At 40.5% G+C, this 26,053-nt stretch overlaps 1 protein-coding gene across 5 annotated transcripts in view; it reads left to right on the top strand.

The window, feature by feature from the left end:
- PALM2AKAP2 (PALM2 and AKAP2 fusion) overlaps positions 1 to 26,053 on the top strand; it is a 394,465-nt gene that overhangs the window by 59,262 nt on the left and 309,150 nt on the right. The window contains exon 1 of one of the 5 annotated variants that reach the window (XM_067553246.1): positions 9 to 286. The exons of the other annotated variants lie outside the window; for them this stretch is intronic. Within the exon in view, the coding sequence (XP_067409347.1) occupies positions 242 to 286 (45 nt within the window). The 5' untranslated portion in view covers positions 9 to 241. Of the gene's footprint in view, positions 1 to 8; positions 287 to 26,053 lie in introns of those variants that run through there. 5 annotated transcript variants of the gene reach the window in all.

Here is a 26,053-nt window from a genome sequence, read left to right as displayed (position 1 = left end):
ACAGCAACAGCACACAGAAGCAGCAATGAAATGCAGTTAGCTGTACAGTTGGGAGGCAGGCAGACGCTGGTCCAGTTTCTAAAATGATTCTCTCGTAAGCCAGGCTGCAAGTGCCTCCAAAAGTGGTTGACTTCTGCACCGCAGCACAGCTTTCTTTGCAAATACTCTGGGGTGTAACCCAGCTTCCCTTGGTGACTGCGGTGTTTTTTGTTTTATTCCCCTCTGTGTCCTTTCCTCCAGGATGGCGGAGGCAGAATTGCACAAGGAAAGGCTGCAAGCCTTAGCAGTAAGTCAGTCTCGTTTTACTTGCTCTTTTGTCTGTGAATGGGGAGCTGTGAGTTGTTGAAGTAGCCAAGGATTCCAGCACAGTAGCTGGGCAGCATTTAGACAGCATGGTTTTGGAGAAGTTTTCAGCATAGGGTTCTCCCCTTTCCGCCTTAGTAAACAAATATCTAAAGGTTGTTTTGTATGATTTCACTGTTAATGATGAGAGTTAGGATGCTCTCTCATCCTGGCATGTGCAAAAACCATGAATGCATGGAGGCATGCTTAAAAGGCTGCTGAAAGAGAAGAACAGAAGGAATAAATGAGGGAGGAGGTTGGATGACAGCATCAGTACTTTGCTTTAAAAGGTGTTATGGCACTGTCGGAGCTTTAGCTAAGCAGATGAAGAAGTTAAATCAGAGTGATCAGGCTCAAGGTCGCTTTTACTGAAGAAAATCATTCTTAATTTTTAAAAAAGCAAACAGAATCAAGTAAAGAAGCCAGGTTATTGCTGGTCGTGTACCTAGCTTTTCTACTGGTATTAAACTATAACTTCAACTCCACATCTTAATACCAAATGCCTTCCGTGAAATTCTCCAATGACCTGCTCCCATGTGGGTTGCTGGGGCAAAATTAGTGCAGAATTGTGACCTGTTTTTATCTAAACTTTTATTTTCCTCCTTGATATTAAAATCGAACACACAGTGAGCTAGAGTCTCGGCTGATGCAAATGGACATCGCGCTATTTGATTTCAGTGGAGCTACAGCCAATGAGAGCAGCTCAGAATCTGGCCCGAGTGTTTGCTATAATCGGGTTTACAATGGAAAATATCAGGTCATTATTACTAAGGTGAATAAATGATATTAAAAGTGCCACATTTCCATGGCCTCTGTCCACCCACTAAACCCACATAACTTTGCCCATGTTCAGTCGGGCTTTGGGGGGTTGTTTTTATATGGTTGACATGCTAATTCAGCAGATCCACAGAGTTGGACAGCTGCAATATGTGCCGATGGCTGTACATTTCAGGTCTGAAGTGAAAAGGCAGAAACCGACTGAGCCTGCTCGGATTTTAGGGGCTCCTGCCAGTTGCCAATGATCAACAGATGTCGTGTTTTACTATAGCTGTCACAGCTGGATTATATATTTCCTTTGTAGACAGAGGACTGGCTGCTGCTGCTACTGTACCAAGTTGTTTTCCTTAAATTTGTTAATCTACTAATAGTCACATGTATATTTAAAAGAATCAGAAATATTATAAACTAAATACTTGTTCCTCTAAAATGTTTTCTGGAAAAGATTAAATGTTTTCATTTGGGGGAAGAGGGGAAGAAATTATGGGTTAAAGTGTTTAAAGTTTTAACAGAGAGAAGTAGCTGACTTTAAAAAAAAAAAAAAACTGACCCAAAATATTCTACAGGTTTAGGCATTAACAATGCCTCTGCTCAAAGTATTAGTGGTGCCCCGTTAGGCTACTAAAGGCTAATTCTCAGATTCCCCACTAGCAAATTCTTCTTGGAGGCTTTGTGCTGCTAAACTTGGAGAATTAACACTGCCTTACTCCAAAATTTATTGCAATTATATATGAGAATTTTTAAAAACCATCTTTGCTTTCAAACAAAAACGGGCTGGGGAATATATAACTGCCGCTTCATTCAGTCATTGAATAATTCGTGGCTAACCAGTGTTCCATGCTCCCACCATTGGGTGAACTAGACATAAGAAACGATGTGCTGAAGAATGGCACCAGCCCAAAATTTGAGCCAGGTTCCTTTCATTGCCCTGCGCTTTGTATCCTCATTTGCACCAGTACAAAGAAGGTTTAAAATCATTACCTGATAATATGGTAAATGACTGCATAAAGCGCAGGCAACGGTGGATCTGGACTCATTTATTCTGTATACACGACATTATGGCGTGGTTTTAGCTGAAGACCCTGGTGGCAAAGAAGAATATGATCGGTGAATCAAAGTAAAGTTTTAAACAGGTCAACTTGAACCACAAAAGCATCCAAGTTCTGTCTTGGTTTGGGTTTGGACTGCATCCACGCCAGCAGTTCTTTGCTCAATGTTTGTGCCTATCAACAAGTTGACCATGCAAGCTTCTGGAGACCTTCCCTGCTCTAGCTGAATATTTGCAAATGTTATCAGAATGTCAATCAGAGTGTGTTCTGAATGGCAGCGTGGTTCATCAGGATGGATCATGTGGCATGAGTCACAGGGTATTTCTCCTAAGTTCCTGATTTGCGAGGCCTGTTCAGTGTGATTAGGAGGATCAGCCAAACTTAAATGGTATCTCAGAAAAGAGGGACACAGGATTTCAGTTAAGCTCACTGATCCATGTGGAAAAGTAAGGAGAAAAATATTTCAACCAAGTTCTAGTGTCTGTCTCAGGCAGGCAAACACCTACTACTGTACATTATTACTAGAGCTGTGTGAATGCTGGGGGAAAAATTCCATGCTAAATCATTCAAATTTCTAAACAAATTCACTGGGACTACGATCAGATCCCTTTTGGGTTTGCTTCTACAGACAATTCCGTGAACAAATTTACTGTTCAGAAAACTCACAGGAATAGTGACTTTCAAGCAAATATTGCAGAATACTGAAGGAAAGCAAATTTCAAATATGGAATTGTGAATATTCCAACCAGAAACCTGATTGTTTTCTATCAATCAGATTGTTGCAGTTTTAAACCTGTGATCTCTCTGAGTTAGAAATGAATTTCTATGGCTCTGATCCAGCATTGTGAGCAGTGTAGAAGTACAACTGGGAGAGGAAAGACTGTCTGTTTGTTAAGACACTCACCTAGGATTTGGGAGATTAGGTTCAATTCCCTACTCTGCCTCAGATGTGACCTTGGGCAAGTCACTTAGCCTCTGTTTCCGATCTGTAAGATGGGGATTATAGCACAGCCCTACCTCACGAGGTGTTGTGAGGACAACTACGTTAAAGATTGTGAAGTGCTCAGATACGATGGGGATAGTGGCCACGTAGTAGTAAGACAATTTTTTAAAATTCTGTACATTTCTAAAAGAGTTTTTCTCTGTAAAATACTGCTTGTGACCTGGTGAGAATATGTGATGGTCTGAACTGATGTGAAACTTTTCTTAGCACTCCTTTGATATAACTGATGTGTGATTTTTGCAACTCGTGAGTAACATGGTCTTTCCAAACAGATGGTGATAAAACCTTTATACCATGCTATACTATCCTGTATTTTTATACATACATGTGTATAATGAATGAATCCTATCTTAAGTAACTATTGAAGGGACTAACAAAAAATGATTGCTTAGCACAAGCTATCTTCAAACACAAATGAAGCAGAAATCTATGCAGTATGTATGGTATGGAGGTACTTTGTAAAGCAAGAGGTTGGAAGGATGAATTTCTATTTATATGAGCTTGAACAGGAGATTTATATAGTTCAGCAGATTTCAGACTTTATTGAATAATGCTAGTTCTTGGTCTTGGACTGGTGCATTTTTCGTGAAGAGAGACTGGTATAATTGCGATGAAAGAAGGAAACATTTTTGTGGCATTTTAAAAAATGAGTCTGCCGTATGCTGCTCAGAAGTTTGGAATGTTAGACATCCCAAAGGAGGTGGATTTAGTGTGTAGAGAACAGGTGAAGCTAGCAATTTATCACCTGACGGTCAAATGAATCACGTAGCTCTGAAATTCATTACATGATTCCACAATCTATGACATGGTTGTCATTATCATGTAATGGTATAATTGTATATGCATATGTATATATTGCCAGGCAAAAATGGTTGCAATTCAAAGCACCATAAGAAGGCTCAAATTAAATATATATCCCAAACAAAAAAGTAAGAGGACCAAAAAATGTGACCCTGGGTAAACAACAGAGAAAAGAGGTGGTTAGAGGCAAAAAGGCATCCTTTAAAAATTGGAAGTCAAATCCTACTGAAGAAAATAAAAAGGAAGATACTCTGGCAAGTCAAGGGTAAAAGTATAATTAGGCAGGCCAAAAAAACTTTGAAGAGCAGCTAGCAAAAGACACACGAACTCACAGCAAAACATTTTTTAAGTACATCAGAAGCAAGAAGTATGCAAAACAATCAGCAGGGCCACTGGATGATTGAGGTGCTAAAGGAGCACTCAAGGAAGATGAGGCTGTTGGAGAGAAGCTAAATTAATTCTTTGCATCGATCTTCACTGCAGAGGATGTGAGGGTGATTCCCACACATAAGCCATTCTTTTTAGGTGTGGACCTGTCCCTGATTGAAACGTTGATAGAGAAGGTTTTGGAACAAATTGATAAATTAAACAGTAATAAGTCACCAGGACCAGATGGTATTCACCCAAGCATTCTGAAGGAACTAAAATACAAAACGGCAGAACTACTGGGTGTGGTATGTAATATATTGGTTAAATTACCCCTATATCAAATTACTGGAGGATAGCTATTGTGACACTGATTTTTTAAAAAGGCTCCAGAGCCGTTTCTGGCAATTACAGGCTGGTAGGTCTAACTTCAGTACTAGGCAAATTGGTTGAAACTGTAGTAAACTATCAGACACTTAGATACGCACAATTTGTTGGGGAAGAGTCAACACGTAGAGTTTTGTAGAGGGAAATCGTGTCTCACCAATCTGTTAGAATTCTTTGAGTCAATGAAAAAGGGTGATCCAGTGGATATAGTGTACTTAGACTTTCAGAAAGCCTTTGGCCAGTTCTACACAATTGATTTACGTTAGTATAACTACGTTGCTCAAGGGTGTGAAAAATCCACCCCCTGAGCGATGCAGTTATATTGACCTAAACCCTGGTGTAGACAGCGCTATGTCAATGGGAGGGCTTCTCCCATCAACATATTAGCCAATTAATTCACCTCTCTCTCACGGAGGTGAATTAACTACGCCAACAGGAGAAGTTCTCCCATCTGCATATTGGCATCTTCACGGAAGCATTACAGGGCAGCTGCACCGCTGCAGCATTTTAAATGTAGACATGCCCTTTGACAAGGTCTCACACCAAAGACTCTTAAACAAAGTAAGCAGTCATGGGATAGGAGGGAAGGTCCTCTTATGGATCAGTAACTGGTTAAAAGATCGGAAACGAAGGGTGGGAATAAATGGTCAGTTATCAGAATAGAGAGGTAAATAGTGGTGTCTCCCAAAGATGTGTACTGGAACTAGTGCTGTTCAACATATTAATAAATGATCTGGAAAAAGGGATAAACAGCGAGATGGCAAAGTTTGCAGATGATACAAAATTACTCAAGATCGCTACATCCAAAGCAAACTGCAAAGATTTACAAAGGGATCTTGCACAACTGGGTGACCGGGCAACAAAATGGTAGATGAAAATCAATGTTGATCAATGCTAAGTAATGCATGTTGGAAAGCAAAATCCCAACTATACCTACAAAATGATGGGGTCTAAATTAGCTGTTACCACTCAAGAAAGAGATCTTGGAGTCATTGTGGATAGTTCTCTGAAAACATCCCCTCAATGTTCAGCAGCAGACAAAAAAAGCAGAATGTTGGGAATCATTAGTAAAGTGAGAGATAATAAGATAGTCAATACCATAATGCCACTATATAAACCCATGGCACACTCACACCTTGAATACTGGGTACAGTTTTGGTTGCCCCATCTACAAAAAATATATTAGAATTGCGAAAGGTACCGAGAAGGGCAATAAAATGTTTAGGGTATAGAACAGCTTCTATATGAAGAGAAATTAAAAAAACTAGGACTGTTCAGCTTGGAAAAGAGAAAACTAAGGGGGGATATGATAGAGGTCTATAAAATCATGAATGGTGAAGAGAAAGAGAGAGAGAGAAGTGAATAGGGAAGTGTTATTTGCTCCTTCACATAACATAAGAACTAGGGGTCACCCAATGAAATTAATAGGCAACAGGTTTAAAACAAACAAAAGGAAGTATTTCTCACACAACGTAGTCAATCTGTGGAACTCATTGCCAGGGGATGCTGTGAAGGCCAAAAGCATAACTGAGCTCAAAAAAGAATGGGATAATTCATGGAGGATAGGTCCATCAGTGGCTATTAGCCAAGATTGTCAGAGGCTGGGAGTGGACAACGGGATGGATCACTCGATAATTGCCTTGTTCTGTTCAATCCCTCTAAAGCCTCTGGAAGCTGTTGGAAGACAGCATGCTGGGCTAGATGGCCGCTCTTATGTAAATCCGCACACCAACCTTGCCTTTTTCCCTCTTGCCCCTGCTATAGATTGGAGACACACACTTGTGGTCACATGAAATTTAAGTCTGCTCTGTGTGAAATGTAGTTGCTTGATGATACAACCAGCAACCACGCTTCCAGCCTGTATCACGTATGTGGAGATCTTTTGTGGGAATTGGTGTAAATTAAAGGCAGGATTTGAACCCTATGCTGAGAAGGAGCCTCAAATTGGTCAGTGGGTGATCATCACTGATGCCCGGTTGCTGTGCAGCATGCAGGACCCAGAATGGATGGAAGAAGGTAGAGAAGATGTATTAGATGCATCTATCGTGGGGCTTCATGACTGGTTTGACAAAGTTGCAAAGGGGGGACTCTGTGGAAGCTGAAAACCTTCAGTTGCCTGAAATGCAAGAAGAAAGGCTGTCACACAGTGGCTTCCCAGAAATCAGCTCCTCTCCGCCTTCTGTGAAGAAAGGAGCAGAAGTAACTCCCCTGCTCGGGTATATGAAAGACTCTGGAGTCTCTGGCTGGTACATGTACATTGGACAGGGAAAAAGAGGAGCTCCATAATGTGTCTAGAGCAGACCTATTGAAGGGTGAAAATAACAGTCTAGAGTAGGCGTGCTGGAGTTTGCAGCCTGTGTAGATTGGACTCACTGGTTCTTAGCTGCAAGGTGGATGGATTCATATATGGGAGGGGAAGAGTTCAGTCTCTGAGTGATGCAGGGTGATGCTATATATTTATATATATATAGTATATGTATATGTACATACAATGTACATGTATACATACATATATATATTGTACATGTTTGGAAACTACCTATCACTTTGTGGCCAGTCTGAAAATCAAAACATCACTATTAATAATGTTTTAATTTGTACAGGAATTATGGATAAAGATCTTGTTAGAGGTTTTAAAACCCTAAATGCTAGAAACTCAGGAAATACACAGTGAAACTTTCAAGCTTAATTCTATCCTCCATCCATCCTCCATGCCTTTAAGCTAAAGACCCCCTTATATTGACCGCTGTACTCCATTCATTTCCTGATTGGGTCACGGACCACAAGTGCAGGTTTTAACGCTTTCTGCATAGGGATAGGTAAAATATATAATATATGTAAAATATAACACAATCTCTCCCTCAATGAGCTCCCAATCTAAGGCTCTCGTTCTGTAAACACTTATGGACCTGTGAGTAATATTTGGCAAGCCATTAGTTCCATTGAACTAAATGGAATTATTCCGGTCTGTAGGTGCTTTTAAGATTGTCTTAAGCAATGGCATATTTTCTACTGACTTTTTGAATCACCTTATATAATTCAATAGAAAATTACATTCCTGCTAATAGATCTCTACTGGATACTTAAAAAAAAAAAAGACAGAAGACGAATTAGAGAGAGGTTACTATTTTCTCTTCAGTTCTGTAGATTTTTAGAGCAATTTCTATAGAACCCTGTTGCATTTCTATAGAACATTATTTATTTCATCCCTATTCTATAGGATTTTCTTTAAGGGTGTTAACATTGCTTTATATTACTGACCTTAGCTCTTCCTTTGTGTGTGTGTGTGTGTGTGTGTGTGTGTGTTGTTCTAGTGTGGATGGGAGGTTTTTTGTGTTGTTTTGTCATGCTTACCTACTTGAGAAGGCTGCAAACTTCAATCCAGCATTGGGATCTCCTAGTGCAATTCCTCTGCTTGTGTGGAATCCTATCTATAGAAGCAGGAGTCCATGTGGGCAAATCCCCATATAGGGATCAGCCTCAACAAAGAGTTAAAGTATGGGAATATAATTAGTGCCAGTCAATATGGTTTTATGGAAAATAGGTCTTGTCAAACGAACCCGATATCATTTTTTTGATGCGATTACAAATTTGGTTGCTAAAGTTCACTGTGTTGATCTATTACATTTAGATTTTTGTAAGACATTTGACTTAATCTCGCACAACCTTCTGATTAAAAATTTAGCACTAAATAAAATCGGTGTAGCACACATCAAATAGATTAGGAACTGGCTAACTGACAGATCTCAAAAAGTGGTCATCAACTGGGAATACCATTGAATGGGGTGTTTCTAGTGGAGTTCTGCTCAATTCAGTACTAGGTCTGACACTAGTTAATATTTTTATCAATAATCTGGAAGTGAATATAAAATGACTGCTGAAAAAATGTGTGAATACACAAAGATTGGTGGAGTGGTAAATAATATTGAGGACAGGGCAGTCATACAGAACAATCCGTGTCAATCTTGGACATCCTCAAATCAAGACTGGATACATTCCCTGAAGATATCTTTAGCCATATGCAAGTTATTGGGCTCAATGCAGGGGTAACTGGATGAAATTCTAGGCCCTGTGTCATACAGGAGATCAGACTAGGTTATCTAATGGATCCTGCTGCCCTTAAAATCTATACATCTATGGGCTTGTAACTTCACTGAGACTTGTGTTACATCAGTAGTGCTCATGGCAATTACGAACCCTGCAAACTGTGATGGTGACGCTCACATTTTCCCTGAGGCTCAGGGGATTGTATGAACTAGTGGCCTGTGTGAACTGAACATGAAAATGTATGTGCTTTGCCAGCCCAGCCTGTGGAAGAGCTTTTAGGCACCAGGAGCTTTAAAGATGGAATTAAAGTTAAGAATACATTGCTCTTTAAAATAGCATTCAGAAAATGTTACTCCCCCTCCCTTCCCCCCCCCCCAAAAAAAGAAATATAGGTCAGATTGATTGTGTATATAGATGTAAAATATAGGTAGATATGGCCCTGGCTGCCCTTTAAAAAAGTTAATTCTGTTTTGAAGTTTCTGTTGGTTTGAGAGAGATTCCCTATATGCCACTGGAACCAGTGATTTTTCTAGAAGGGAATTAACTTTCTGAATCTGATTTTTAGGCATGACCTTTTCGTATACAAAATTCAGAAGTTCTGCAAAGAAAGTGTCTTTTTGCAGCTTTGCAAATTTCTGTTCATCCACGTAGCTTTTCTAATGGGCTAGCAAAATATTTTTTATTATCGTCCCCCTGTTACATCCTGATAAAAACTGGGTGAGCAGATTTTGTGCATGAGCTCATTCTCTGTTCAATTTTCTTACCAATTTTGCAAAGCATTTTAGAATATGTTTTTATACGTAAAAAATCAAATCCCTAAATTGGCAGCTTCATTTAACCATTAATGTGTCCTAGTCATGATCAATTACAAACTGGTTTCTCAGGCCATTATTTGGGAAAGCTGTTCTGCTCAGGACAGCACTTTGGCATAGGCTTTATTTTAGGCATGTGCTTAAGTCCCAGTGACTTCAAAGGATCTTAAACACATGCCTAAAGCTGAACACATGCTTAAGTACTTTCCTGAGTCAGGGCCCCAGAGTACATTCCACACCTCAAAGCAGGATGAAGTTCTGTTTGGCTCTTCCAGCTAGACATTTTAACCCATTTTCCTCTGTCCTTCTTTTTTCCCATTGGCCCAATGTGAATTTACTGCTCTGATTAATCCTAACTAACCCTCTAGAACCCCTGGGTTCAAGTCATAAGTTCCTCTTGTCCAGGACAGCCTTAAAACGGAAGATGTTCTGTATTTGTATCTTTTTGTCTCAGTAGTCACTCTTTTGTCAGATGTGTGTGATTTTTGATATCCAAAGAAGCTGGATTGCCATTGGAATATAATAGCCTTCTAGGGAATGCATGGCAGTGTTAAGGACATGTCATGGGGCCCATATCCTGTTACAAATATTCCAAGAATTGATTTGGTGTATGTGTCCCATACAGCCATCACAAACCATATCTCAATGAGTAATGTTCTCCCTAAGCCTGAACCAGTAAGCTTCAGTGGAAATTGAATGTGGGAGAGGAAGTGTTATGTCTTCACTTGCATAAAGGATGACAAGGATCTTCCTTCAGAGCACATCTCCGTGAAATGTAACACACAGCATACATTAACTGGCTTCACAAGGAGATTTCCACAGAAAACAGCCATCGGACCAAGACGTATATCATCCCAGTTTCTGGATTCTATAAAGCACTAGGGATGTTTGGAAAGAATAATAAACCCCGCAACCTTTGCCCTAATCCTAAAACAACCCAAAACTTTTGTGGGATTTGAAAAAGTAGGGTTAACTTGGTTGGTTTTGATTTTTTATTATGTTTTAAAAATGTTTACACAAGTAGCAGCAAAATGGACATACTACAAGAAAATGCTGCTGTCACATTTTTAACAAAGGCTCAGAAGAAGTAGAAACAAACCTGCTCACAGGAATTTTCCAGCCCAGTTTCCAGATCAAGCAAAATCTCCAGGATTTATCCATACAAAACCATCTAAATTTGACCCATCTCTAGCACACAAGTTAGGCCTACGCTAACCTAAGATCACATCACTAGTGTTGTTTGCATGCAAGGATTTAATAGAAAACAACCAAGGATCTGTGAAGCTTTCCATCAGTTTCATACAGTTGACCTTTTAAATAATTTTAGGTAGGGGTGGTTGAAAACTGGTGAGAGTTTTTGGTGATTTTTTTTCTAAATGTTTTGTGAAAAGAAATTGAGGAAGATTTGTATTTTGGGAAATCCGGGACAAGCTCTACTACTGGGAGTAATTCTGCCTTCACTGGCTGGGGCTACTCTGCTTTACTTCAGGGTGTACCTGTGTGAGGGCACAACTGATCCTATTGTGTGTAAATGGAATGGCTAAACATGATGGATGCAGAAGAATGCCTACAGAGAGACAAGGCTGGGACAAGCCATGCTGCAATACCGTCCTGAAATCCTGACTTACAGCACCCTTCCTCTCCAGGGTTAGTGGTCTCTGGGGCAGAGACCCTCCATTGTTTCAAACCTTGTGCTGGTTTTGTAGGCACAGTCCAATTCTTAATCAGAGCAAATTAGCAAGGTTTGTTGATTGCATCCATGCAAAGTACAGACACCAGCAAGACAGAGAAATTTTCACTTTGGTGCATCTGCACTGGACCTCTAATGCAGGAAAGCACTTACCCACGTGCTCAGTAAAACAATACTAGAAGTAAAACCTAGCTCTTAAGCACAGTGGTTTTCAGCTGTAGACCTGAAAGCACTTTACAAAGGAGGTCAGCACCATTTTGCAGAGCAGGAAACTGAGGCACAGGGAGGGAAGTGACTTGCTCAAAGTCACCCAGCAAACCAATGGCAGAGCTAGGAATTAAACCAGGTTTCTTACGTTCTTGTTTAGGGTAGCAGTTAAACACGTGTTTAGTTTAAGACCCATTGACTGCAACGGAAATTAAGCACATGATAAAATATTGTTCTACATAGGGCTGTTTTCCAGAATCGGGATCTAGGAATATCGGAACCCCTGATCTATCATTGAGACAGATCTTCTTTTTCCTACTGTAGAAAAGTCCTTTGTGTTGACAAAACCGAGTTATCAAAATAATTTGTCTTCCAAGGGTTAACCTCAGATTAAATAGTTTAGTGGCAGTGAAATGTGTATGACCTTTTGGCAATAACACAGCAGCCATATACAGTTCTTAGTGCACAGATGCTTTTTGTTACTTCGCTGACATCCAGTGGGGTTAGGTGCTGGAAGCGAGAGAAGAACTCGCTTTCCCCTCCAAAAAAACAAACTCTCTGCAGTGCAAAAAGCAAACGACCGATCGGGTTGGGAAAGCTGGTTCTGGAGGCAGTCAGGTCTCGTTTATTAGCTGCTGCCCTTTAGGGCTATGTGAAACTGAGGGTGTTGCATGTAACCCGCATTCTCATGTGTTTACACAGATGACTTTAATTTGAATGCCTTGTTGTTTGCCAAGTTCGTTTATCAGGATCATCGGAGAACAGCGAGGTGGGGGAGGCGGGAGGGGTTTGAGCATACCTAGAAGGTCTAATAATAGAAGCAGCTGCCAACTGGCAGAGGGTTTAGGCCAGAGGAGGTGGGTATGAAGCCAGTGGTGTGGGATTAAAAAGTCCCCTCGTTTCATGTATATAATGTTTGTATGCAGATGCTTCTAGAACCATCAGGGACACTGTATTACTAAGTTATCAGCCTCTGTGCTTCAGATGTGCTCATTTTATATACATTGGTGTATAATGCTTTATGTAAAATAAAAGCATAAAATAAAAAAAAATAAAATAAAAGCATTGACGGCTATATAAGTAATGGCTATGGATTCAAAGGTAAGAGGTTAAACTCAGGGAGAGAAATTAAAAGCAAGATTGCCCTGTAATTTATTGTTAGAGCAGGAACAATTTAGCACCTTTTATGCCTTCTGCAGCAAGCCACACAGCTGCAGTCTCTTTATGACAGCCCTGAGCGAGGCCGCAGAGTGTAGATTACTTGGGGATGGATAGTACTACAAATACTATCATCAGATTAACCAACGGAGTGCCATTGTCTGTAAGGTGGAAGTATCCAGTGACCAGGTATTGATTCAATTATCTGCTGCACAATACCCAAAAGGGAAATGGTTTTGAATATTTACACACAGACAATAGTAGTATTTATTATTACAGTAGCACCAAAGAACCTGTATCAGAATAGGGAACCCATTGTGTTGTATGTTGTATATGTATGTATTTTGGATCTCGCCCTTTATTACCAGTATAGCAATGGTAACTGTAGGGGGAACATTTGACATCTAAGATATCATTGCAGCTATGGTATCTATGGAAAAAGAACTGAATTCTTCACTGCAATCCATTGACTTTGCCATGGTAAGCTGCGTTGGCAAATGGTGACTTTTTAACGGCAGCATCATATGCGTGTGTAGTATATGGGCATTAATTCTCGATCTAGACACATTATGATCATTGGAGAAAGGTGGTGTATAAGTGCAAATTAGTATGTTATAGTTAATAATAATAAATATTCCCATATACAAGGCTTTGCCATACTTTGTGGCTCAAATAGAAGACAGATTCATTTTCTAGGTCTTTAACCTCTCTCTTTGATTAATGATAAATTCACTTTTTCTTAAAAGGTTTTGCTCACGCTCTATCAACTTAGCAAATTTAGCAAGTTAAGAATCTTTCTTAAACAGCACAGAGTAATTTCCATTAGAGCATATGTGTAGTTTAAACAAGCTTTCTAAGAACTTATCCATGCATAAATGCTTTAAGAAATAGACGTGTCATGAAACTGACAAGAAAAAAGAAAAATTTTAGTCCCCTGGCACTAACTATGAAACCTTCCGTCTGCTGAGTGCTGATTCACAAAGCATCAGACTTAGGCGCCAGTTCAACTCCAGATACTTCAAGTGCATGCTCAAAGTTAGGGCTTATATACCTTGCTAAATCAGCGCGTCAGTGGTTTCTGAGCCCTGAAAGATGGGGATTAAATGGCATCCTCTATTAGTGAAAAGTTTTCTCTACTTAGTCAGTGACATGTGATGTATGCTTTTTGCATGTTGTGTTGGTCAACATTTTAAATGAGCTAAATACGGCTACTGGAAGTGAAAACGACAGATACGCTATTCTATTAATTTCCCAAACTGCAGATAGACATGAGAAGGAATCATTCTGACATCGAGAGATTTCACTTAACCCTACTTGAAGTGAAGGCCCTTTATATGCCACACCATTTACTTAAAAGAATTTATGATTTAAATCGATAAAGTAATGTCTATATTAATGATTATTTCCCTGGACATGTTAAAACATGTAATAATTCATGGTTAAGTTGGATAGATGTCCTCTCCTCTTATGTTAAGACAGGGCTAGTACTGGGAGAGAAAGGATTCACAGCAGCGATGAGTTCTTGGAACCCCTTTGTTAAAATTTTGCTACCAAACTGAAGGGAGAGTTGGGGTGATTTCTTTTCTTGATTCTGCTAAACGATCCTGGCATGAGATGATGTATCCCTGGGGCCCATAAATACACTTCTTAAGAGCAAAGTTATTGCCTCTGGAATGGATCAAATTGCACCAAATGGCAGTGATAACCCCAGGCAACATGACAGGGTCTTTGTCACCAGGCCCTGTTGTCTAATTATACAAGCTGGACACTGTGCTATTAAATCAATAGATGCTGTATCATATTCAGGAGCATAGCATAAACACCTCCAGCATCGACACCTGCATATCAGTTTGTTTGCCAAGGGTGCCACCTCTATCCTTGCCTTTAGTAATAAAAACCGAAGATGTTCCCCAGTCTTCCTCCGCTCCCCCCTGAAAACACATGCCCCTGGGCACACTGAACGGAACTCCACTTTGCCTTGGGGTTGCGTAATGCTGAGCACAGCTTTCCTATCATTTCAAATAGGGACAAGCCCTGGTCAGCATGCTGCAAGCTAGCCATGGCCCAGAAGGATTTACAAATGGCCTCCTGACACGATCCGGAACATGACTTGTCCTTATCCACACTGACTGACAAGCCATGGCCAACATATCGGTTAATCCAGCTCCTGCAGATTGTCTTCTAACTCAGTGTAATGTTCTTGTGCAGTGACGCCTCTGGCCGTGTTGTTCGTGTCTGACACAACCAGATTATGTTAACCATCAGGGCACGGTGCGTGGCTTACAGATTTCACTCACGCTTTTGGCTGAAGATGACACTTTGAGTGGATACGTTTTACTTAAGGGCTGGCTGGATTTTTTTCTTAAAAAATGACTTGACTTCTCAGTGCTTTTATTTTTGTTAGTCTATGTTCTGTGATTTCTGAGCATCATTTTAATGGATCAAAAATTAAATTCAAATACATTCATTCTTATTTTTAGCTCTCACTCCAAGACTTTGCTTTGTGGTCTTGATCACTCAGTAGTGTGGTGACAAAGTGTGCTTCTGCAACTCATTCTCCAGAGTTTAAAGGTAACATTAGCAATGCAGACCGGTTTTTTAGAGTCATGCTAACATGAGTTATGCATCTCAAGCTATGTTTTCAAAGAAACTCTACTCACACTTGGAGCTAAATGAAATGGCCAGCTTTTCATTCATTTATACGGTCCAACAGCAGCTCAGCTCCTTTGAAAATCTTGTTCCCCCACCTTAAGTTCTACTTTCTATGCATTTTTCCTCCTTTGCCACTTTAGTGCACAAAAGTGGGGTGTGGCCAGGACTGAAACATTTAAGAATTTCCCTTGGAAAAGTTTTCCACCCATCATTGGTGCCTTGTTGCTCTTTTTGTAGCTTCTCTTTGAAAAAGGATTTTAACTGTAAGCTGGAAACAGTGCAAACGGAGACAAAAACAGTAAGAACCTCCATGTGTGCAGGCTAAAAGAGTATTTGAATTCCAGGGGAATCCTGGATGTGGTTTCTCTGTTAATACTGTGAGGTGTAAAACTGCAGAGGCTTAACATGTGCAAACTTCCTTAATGCTTCAGCTTGAAAATCAAGTAGGAATGATCTCCTCTAATGAGCATAACATTATACTGACAGCCGAATATTGGGTATAAGGGTCACATTTAATAGAATAGCTTTGCTCTTTGCCCAGTCTAGCTTGTTTCGGATTAATTCATTAAAGGCCTGCTCCAAAACCCACTGTGAAGGCCGTAGGAGTGGTTAGCACACTTAATGCCATCTCCCAGTGAGTAGTCTCGCAGTCCAGGCCCTCTTTTACTCAGAAGTGTGGCAAAATGGGTAGGTGGCTTGGGTCTCTCCTGCAGTAGGGGCAGAAGTAAGGGGGCCCAGGCCCAGCACTCCACCAGGCTCTGACCCAGGGCCCTAGAAGGATCAACATTACTCTCCCTTGGTCACTTCCTACCACCTGCCTTTCTCCCTCAACGTCCAGTCCAATAGAAGGTGAAAATAAATGGAAAAGGCAACCAGACCATCATTCCTAACCAGCCTCAGCATACAGTCCTATTTCCTCAGGGAGGTTTCTCCAGCACCCTTATCAGGAGCCTTCAGGGTAGGTCTGACCTTCTCTCGCCTTCTGAGATGGCTTGCTCCCTTTTCAACTTTCTCTCCACTTGGAGCAGGCTCCACAAGACTGGAAGGGTGGGGCCACCTGGGCCCCGTACTGCACTTTAACTCTCCTTTCTGGCCCAGTGTGAGATGTGTGCATCCCATCACACCAGGTCCTTATAGTACATTTCAGGCTGGAGAAGGAATTGAGTGTATTTGGTGGGGTTGACAGCAGGGTCTGATAAAACATTAACAGGCACTAGGAAAGTTTTGATTGCTATAAAAAGTTGGTGGGAGGGGTGTTTCTGACTGTGTCTCGCTTGGTAAATATAAGAGAAGCATTAAAGTGAAGTGGCGGAGTCTTTGCTGCCATGTGGAATACAGTAAAGCCTCTTAGTCAAATCCTTTTCTCATTCCATGCCTTAATGTCAAGCACATCACATTTTGGAAAGTGATTAGATGTGGCCTTTACTATTGGCCTTCTGTCTCAGGGCTGTGTGTTTGCATTTCACGAGCCAGTCATGCAAACTGAAATTCTTTTAAAAAATATATTTAAAAAGCTGTTTGAGCTCTTCCATCATGAACAGTATAATGGTATGTTTACTTGCAGTTATATTATTCAGCCCCCAGATGTGTGAGCGGTATAGAATTCCAGACAGTGCATAAGCACTTGTAAACATGGGCAACAAAGCTGGAATGCAAGTTGTGTGGAAGCCTGTCTGTAGCACTTTTTTCTTTAGGAAACACTTCCTGTTTAAAAAGGACAATGATTCCAGATAGCATGACATGGTGTCAAAAGTAAACCTGTGAGAGGCTCAGTATTCATGACTACAGAACAAACAGAATATGTGCATATGTGTCCATCCAGGTTCTCATAATAACACCCATTACTGGTGTTTCCCAAGAGATGATAATTCAAAGCACAGTAGGCAAATGGTCTAATTTCCCTTCCTACTTTTCTTGAGACAGTCATGGATATATATATATTCATTCTTCTCTCTCTTTCTATCTTTCTCTTCTTTTTATTTTTCCTTTCTCCCTTCTTGCCTTCCCCTCTCCTCATCTTCCTCCTTCTCTTTTCTTCCTTGCTACTCTTAGTTTCTGCTGTAGGAAAGCTAAATAAAATAAATACCTTTGTTCTAAAAGCTGTGAAATTTGTGGCCAAAGCCTTTTTAATGTATAAACACAATTTGAAAGTAACCTGAAAGAGTTTGACCTGCCAAGTTCAGGACTCTGTATTTCTACTGGAAAAGTTAATATCATCACAAATACCTAAAGGAGAGCAAGGAGCTGCCTTCCTGACCATGTCTTAGATTAATAAATTATAATACTAGAAGGGACCTCTGGGACCGTCTAGTCTGACTTCTCGTATAACACAGGCCATAGGATTCCCCTGAATTAATTCCTGTCTGAAATTCCTTAGATATTTGCATTGCCACTAGCTCTTCCAAAAAAAGCTATGAGATTGAATCTCCTTTCAATGTACTTGTATTTCTTAATAATTTAAAGTGTATTTGGTCCATGATCTATTATCTTAATAAGTTTTTGTATTTAATTAAAAAATAGTTCAGTTCCCTTTAAAAGAAAATCATTTTGGGTAGTCAGGAAATGGTATCAGCTTTTAAAACATTAAAAGACATTTATTCTCTGAAAAAGAACTGTAAAAAGGACATTGTGGGGTTCCAGTTTTATTGTCTTTCAGTGGTTTCCAAATTAAATCTCCTCAATTTACAGGCTCTACAAAAAGTTTTTTTTTCATAGATATTAAGACTAGAAGGGACCATTGTGATAATCTAGTCTGACATCCTCTATGACATAGGTCAAAGAGCTTCACCTGGTAAACTCTGCATCAAGTTCACTCTTTCTTTTTGACTGTAGCATATCTTTAAGAGAGGGTGAATGGGTAGTTTTCAATATTTCATTTTATCCTCCTCATTCAATGTGCGCCCCAGGTCTTGTTAAATGAACACCATCCCTCTGCCCTGAACACAAAATTATTAATTTCCTCCTGGGTATTTCTGTGGTGCTTTCACCATAGTATCTGAGTGCTTCACAAACACCAATGCATTTATCTTCACAAATATCCCCATGAGATGAGGGGGTATTATCATCCCCATTTTGTAGCTGGGAAACGGAGGCATAGAGTGACTGAGGCCAAAGCTGTAAGAAGTGTCCACTAATTTTGGGTGCCCAACATGAGATCCCAAGGGCCCAGGGTTTTCAGAGCACTGAGCTTTATATCGAGGTATGTCTTCACCCCCGGCGGCACTGTCAGCGCTGCCGGATTGATTCTTCAGGAATGATTGAGCGGCCATGGAGACCCGCTCAATCGATCCGGAAGTCGACTCAATAAATCCACCCCCCACAAAAAGATGAAGGCTGTGTCAATGGGAGGGCATTTCCTGTCGGCGAAGCGTAGTGGGGCCGTCGCACTAATTAGAATTTCAGAAATCGATGGGAGATACACAAGCTACTCTACACTTGCTTAGTTTGTGTGTCTCCCGTCAACTTCAACCGAATTTCACCGCGAGTGTAGACCAGGCCTAGCACTTTTAATGTTCAATGCACAGCTTCTATTGACTTCAGTTGCAACTGTGAGTGCTCAGCATGTGTACAAATCTGTGGCTATTTTGAAATGAGAAGGAAAAAAGTGAGGTGCAAACAGAGTCTTCCATCCCTGTTATCAACACAGGCTTCTGTTTAGCCAGAAACGGACATTTTTAAAGAAGCAGATTCACCTTTGTTGACAAAATCAGCTTTGTGAACCCTCAGAGCAGATTGCTCATTGAATAAACCTTTGACTCACCCAGGTACAGCTGTCCCTTCTCTCAAAGGACCTCCTCTGGTGGCATTCCCGACACTGCTGATTGGCAGTAGGAATTACCTCCTGCTCTCCTAGGCCCCGTCCTGCATCCCGTTCCACCAGCATGGGCTTCTGCAACATGGCAGAGTCCCATTAGCTTTGCAAAATATTAGAAAAATGAAATCATCGTTGTGGCGGCTCAAGCATTTACTGTAACTGGGAGAGGGTTAGATCATTTTATAGGCAAGAAATCAAGCACTTTTCTGAAGTTGATAAAACTCTAGTTTTGCGAGCTGCATTGTGAATGACAAGCCACATGAAGAAAAGAGGGGAAAATTGCACCAATATGTCCTTAAAATCAGTGATCTCAGCAACATGCTCAGAAGGGAAAGGTCTTTGTGTGAAAAAATAATCAATAACTTTCTGTTTGGTTTTCTCTTCCTGACTAATAAAACGGGAAGGAAAAAAACATGTTAAATAATCAGAATGTAGGATCTGCATTCGGAGATCAAGCATCGGTCAATCAAGTCACTCTAAGGGGGGGATGTAACCTATTGGACAGAGCAAAGAAGCAGAAGGGAGGAACACCTAAATGCTACACTGGCTCTGCCACAAAATCATTCTGTGGCCTTAGTCAATTCACTTAAATATTGTGTCTGTCTCCTCATCTGTAAAATGGGGATAGTAAGGTTTGCTGCCACACAGGAGTGTTGTGGCTTGTGAAGACTGGTTAGTTAATGTTTGCACAATGCTTTGAAGACGCAAAGTGCTATGTAAATGCTACTGTGAACTTTATTATTCTGCCTCCAGTAGTCCACGATTCTCAGCACTCAGAGCAAGGCAAAGGAAGGGCCATTAAGCACCTTGTGAACAATTTCAGGGTGGGCTTTTTTCTGGTTTGGCAACAGGAGAGGTATACCTCTGTTGTTCATTATTTGTATTTGAGTAGCACCAGCTGAGATCTGGGCCCCGTGTGAGCTCACATATTGAGTGGCAGTGCCCATCTCAGTGGAGAAGAGGGTGAGATATGAAACATACAGAGAATGGTGCAGCAATTTGCCCAAGGACACAGAGTGGGTGAGCCAGCATTAGAATTTAGGTCTCCTGACTCCCAGTCCAGCACCGCATCCACTAGAGCACACCACCACCTTGTTTTAGCCTTTGTTCTCTCTCCCCTCAATGACGGTGTAGAATCTACCTTCTATAATCTTGCCAAGTGCTCTGATCCTGCATCCAGCACAAACATGCCCCCCTACATCCATGTAGAGCCTTGATAATCTGAATTTTATTTTCTCATATATAAAATAGTCTAACCCTCTCTCTCTCAGTTTGAGCTCATCAAAAAATGCTTGAGCCACCTCAACAAGGGTTTGTTTTCTGTAGCACTTTCAAAATGTGCTCATTGTCTGCGCTTGGAGAAAGACAGACAGGATAATGAACCAGTTGCTGGCTCAGCCAGAATGCTGTTTTAGTGCCGTTGCAGATATTCTGTTTGAAGAGTACAAAGTGTGGAATCAATTCATTACCTTGTGTCCTCTTATTCTTTTACTGCAGGCATGCTTAGGTCAATACTAGCAATGCTGTCAATAAAGCTCACTCAGAGGGAGATCTTTGAGGGGGGGGGGGTTAAAGCTTAGATTTGTGCAGAACACCTGCATGCTGATTCAAATACAGGGACACCAGGAGCTGTGGAATGGAATTGGATCAGCACCTGAGTGCTCTGATTTTCATCAGGACTGTGTGTGTGTGTGTGTGTGTGTGTGTGTGTCCGTTCATATTCATGTCATGACATTTTTTTGTAATTCTCTCTGACTAAGATGTGAAGTGGCATTCTTGTCTGGTTTCCAATCTGACAAGGTCAGGCTAGGAAATAAACAAATTCCTCTTTGCAGTTCCCAGAGCCATGCTTATATCTGATTTCTCTCCCTTCACTCTAGCTGACTTCCTGGGCTATCCAACAATACTTTCCTGACCAGTAAAAGTACCCAGGAGGAAATCCCTTGTGCAGTGAGTGTTGGAAAGGGATGCATGAACAACAACATTTTAAACAAGAATACAAAATTGCCCCAGCCCATCTTTGAGATCAAATTACAAAGAATGTGACTTCTTTCATGTGGCAGATATTCTTGACAATCATGTAACTGGAATGGCTAATTTTTTCCCCTTACATTTCAAGTCTTGATTTTGGACAGAAGGTAGGAGACTTTGAGAGAACTTTTTAAAAGCAACAGGACTCCCCATGGAAAGCAGAAGGGGCAAAGGGATTAGTGCCAGTTTCCCAGCATGCTCTTTGGAAGACAGAGAGGCTATTCCACTGTTGCCAATCACCAAGAATGTGAGCCAACCAATTGCTCAACAGAGAAGCATCCTCAGTCTAAGCAGTGTGAGCCAGTATGGGCAAAGATTCATATTTTTGCTGGTATCTGTTCCTTTTCCTAATACTAGAGCATCACTCAATCTGGAGCTGCACAGTGTATAATTTAGGGCTTCATTTATCCCAACAATATTAATTAAAGATGCATCAGAAAAGAGAAATACCAGTAAAAATATGATTTTTTTGCCCAGAGCTCCTTCTGTTAGTAGATATTTGGATGTAATTCCTTTGAGGCTGATGGCTAATATTCTCGCTCAGCAGAGTGGGTTGTGTGCTGGCAACCTAATCACTTTACTCTGTTTCCTTCTGTGGTCCTTATGTATTAAAAAAAAGTTTCAGAATCTTTTCCCTCTTTAATGAGGTTGCCCAAGATGTTATTCAGAGCTGAATTTTGAGCTTATTGGTCCATACTCAGTTGTTGGATGCTATGGTCAAACCATTTTGGATTCTGTGGTTAGGATTCTCTGCTCTGTTAACGTCTCTTTTCTTGTATTCTGGCAGCCTTTGAGGGACACTAGGTTGAGATTACCTCATGCGCCTGTGGCTTGGATGTCTGGACCCTAGTTATTCACTTTAAAAGACTTGTTTTTATATGCTATGCTCTTACTGTGCTCAGAACAGATTTCTCATTGCACGTCTAGGACCAAACCAGTAAGAATTGCAGCAAGTTTGGTTAATATCACTTAGTTCAGCCAACGGTTTTTCTGTCATCTCGTAGCCCGCAGTGCAAAACTTCAGTATGAAATGCATGTTATTGGCCGGATTTTCAAAAGAAATCGGCACCCTTCATGCTGAGCTCTTTTGGAAATCTGACCTCTTATTTAGGTCCTTCAGTGGGAGCCAGGCTATTGAAAATGTGGCCCGAGTTGTGGTTGTTGAGCACTTTATTTATGGGGCAAACTTCAGTGAACCTGATCTCCATGGTAACTCTGTAACATGCTTCAACAAGTCTGTCTCAGAAAACGACAACTTTCCCAGGAGATAGGCAGCCTCCTTAGAAAAGGGAGGTGCAGCAGAGAAAGAGTGATGACAACTGTGGAAATTCAGAGATGACAATACTTGTAAAGCCATTCCAGCATGTCCCAGGGAAAATACTTGTCAATTCAAGGTTTCAATTCAAGCACCACCTTGTAACACTTGAAGTTATCTTTACCCCGCTTTACTGTGAAGAATAGAAAGGGAAGTGTGACAAAATACTGGGAGCTCGCAGGTGAGCCAGCACTCTGATCACTCGGGCACTAATTAGTCCCCCAGGGAGGTCTGGATGAGGAATAGATGGTATTATCTAATCAGGCTGGCAGGTGTGAGCTAAAGGATTAATTCACCTATCAGTTGAGGGCTGATAACAACAAAGCACAGAAAAGAAGGGCAATGGGGAGGGAAAGAGGGCTAACTGAGGCCAGATTTAGAGAGATCTCAATGAAGGAAGACCTCTTCTCCTCTCGGGCCCTAGGAAAGGTACTGTAAATAGCATGGCTGCATGGAACTGTAAAGGTGTTGATGGAGGGATTTAAAATAAATTGCACCATGTGGATACCTAACCAGTGGAGTCAAAGCAGTTTCTGTGGAACTAGAGAGCACGAATGGAGCATGCCCTGCTAAGGAAGGTAAACAAGATGTATTCTTAATATACTTACAGGCCAATCACCTTTCTTCCATTAGAATCCCACGCCATGGGACCATTTCATTCTTGGGTGGTCAGCTCCAAGATGTGCTTTAGAAAACCATCTACCGCATCTATTACCAGCTAAATCCTTTTTCACATCACATTTAAGAATACATTATTCCAATGGGGATGTCTTGGCAAACTTTCACATATGGCCATAAATACTACTTACAGCAGCCCACAATTGTGGAGAATGAGAAGGGATAGGGTTCCTTGGCAAGAATTATTTACCTTCTCCACCTTTAGAAAATAAGCTGATAAAGAAATAAATGGGGGTCGGGGGAGACGAATAAATGGTGAGGCGGGTGTCTTTTCTGAGCATACTGAAATTGTCATTTACACCAGGGCAGGTGTTTGGCAGCCCTAGAGTGATAGGTTCATTATTAGCTTTGCTATAATTTAATAGAAATGTTTCATTTGCTAATGACCAAGTGTTACTTAGATCAGCTCGAGTTGGCTTCAAGGGCTATTGATTTAGAAGGTAAATTGGAATGCAGTTGAGGTAACCTAGTTTTGATTATTTGGTTCATTACAAAGCTGGCAGCTGGGACTGCCACTAAAGGGATAAATGCATGATAAATTATACCCAGTACAATACAGGAGGAGTGTTCAGATCTCCATGCTGACCAATAATACTGCTGTATGTTGGCCTAGGGAAGAGCTCAACATTGCCAACCCCAAACATTTGAAAATCTTGAGATTTGGCTTAAAAAATCATGATTTTTAAAAATATATTTTGGGTTCTTTTGGTTTTTGAGCATTTATGGTCTGCTCAGATCACATTTTCAAGTTATTTTTCTGCAACCGTGGGGACTAATAACATTTATATAAAAGCTGAAATTCTCTTATAATTACATAAACTGAGATTTTAAGAAAAACACGATATTGTGAGACTTGCGATAAACAAGCAAAAGTCGGTGACACTGATATGCAATGTCAATTACTCCTGTAAATCAAATGGAAATTGGGCACTTGTCTGCCTAACTCTCTCTCAATCCTCAAGTGGCAGCTTAACTTTTAGTAACCCTTTTCTTGTGCATTCAACGTGGCCATTGGCTTTTTAGCCAAAATGGGCTCAGTCTGTGAAAAATATCATGTTCCGACAAATATATTGAGAGAACGTCCCCAATGCAAATTGGTCTTTGTAGGGAAGTTAGAGACATCTAAAATCTTTTGTAATTACTTAACAGCAATTAATTATTTGTTAATTGTTTATTATTAGTTATTTAATAGCATTATTGATAATGTTCTTGCAAGCATCAAAGTGATTTTTCAAATACAGATAATGAATGTACAGGGATTGTGGCGCAGGACTTTGAGAACCGTGGTGGCAGTGTGACCACAGCATCTTTTAGGTATTGAACACTCTGGGATACAGAATTCAAAAGACTTTTCAATTGGCAGCAAATTTCAGCTGGAATTGGTGTTGGAGACTGGTCCATTAATGAAGCAGGACTAGATATAGTTTAAAACAAGGCACCCACTCACTGAGAGATACCATGACTATTTTGTTCCTTTTATTCAGCTAAATTAAAGGACTTAATGGGCTGACGAGATTTTGAGAGCCACCACACGAAAATTAGAGGTGATGAGGATCGAATATTCTTTAATGGGGACCTTGAAACCACAAAGTGAGCTATAAAGTGGTAGCAAAGGAAGATGTTTCTGGAAAGAAAGAAAGAAAAATGACCATGTTTGGCAAAATGAATGCTTTTGCAGCTGGATGGAAAAAAATAATGTGCTTTGTGAGAGCCTATGGAAAAGCAATTAGAAGACTTGCAGAGATTAATTTCACCTATAGGATTTAGTGAAAAGGTTTCAGTGGTTGTGTATGTCCTGAAAACTGAAGGGAGTATGAAGATTTGTGATGCCTAGAACCGGGTGGAGGATGGAAAATCCCATTTCCCAAAGGATTTTCCAGATTTTGAAATTTAGGTTCACTTCAAATCAAAACAAAACCTGAAAACTTTGAAATTTTCCAGGGAGGAAAACTCTGGAAAAAAATTGTTTTGAATTGATGAATGCATTTTGTTTTGACACAATCATGTTGACATTTCATTTAACTTTTGGATTTTTAAAATTTCATATTATAACATAATGTACAAAATTTTTAAAAAATAACCCGAAAAGTCGTTTCAAAACAAAAAAATGAAATGTTTTGTTCGGAAAAGGTCTTCTCAGAACTTTTTTCGTTTTTTCTCCAAGATAGATTTCTGTGAACTTGTAACAGTGTCATCAACTGTTTCAGTTCTGGTGGAGCTGCATTTTCCAATTGAAAATGGCTCAGGCAAAGTTTTTCCACCAGTGACTACAAAATCACCATGTCCCCTTGATCAGTGTCAACTCCAAAACCACAGGATTTATTTGCTAATCTGGCAACTAGTTGATGTTTACAAAATGTTACTTGTCTCAAGCATGTGAAACCTGGCTCAATGCCACCTGTTTAATAATTTCTTATGGAGAACACACCTAAAGAATTTACAATGTGTGCTTAAACTGTGGAACTCTTTGCCAGAACAAGTCATTGACACCAAGAACTTAACAAGATTCAAAAAGGGATTGGACATTTATATGGATATCAGGAATAGCCAAAGTTGCCATAATTAATGACAAATTTTAGAAGGGATATTAAGCCTCATGCTTCAGGTCCAAAGCAAATTTATTTGAGACCAGGATGATGTCCAGATGGGAAGTCATGCCTAGTAGATGGAACAGGATGCAGGCCTGGATAGAGAAGGAGCCCATATCTAGGAATAGGAACCCAGGGTCAAAGCAAGAGACAGAGGCTAGCTGTCAGAGCTGGAGTCAAGTCAGGAATCGGAGCTGAGGGTCAGAGCTAGGTTACCGGGATGGAGGCAAGGCTGAGTCTCTAGGAACAAGCAGGCACAGGAAATATTGCTGTTGTGAGCAGATGCTTTAAACCCCCACTGAATAGCATAAATCCAGAGAAGATGCATCCCTTCAA

This window comes from Emydura macquarii, unplaced genomic scaffold (assembly GCF_026122565.2).
Source record: "Emydura macquarii macquarii isolate MOO-44397 ecotype Brisbane River unplaced genomic scaffold, CSIRO-AGI_Emac_v2 contig_1451, whole genome shotgun sequence".
Taxonomy (NCBI): Eukaryota; Metazoa; Chordata; order Testudines; family Chelidae; genus Emydura; species Emydura macquarii.
This window is presented reverse-complemented; position numbering and strand designations above follow the sequence as displayed.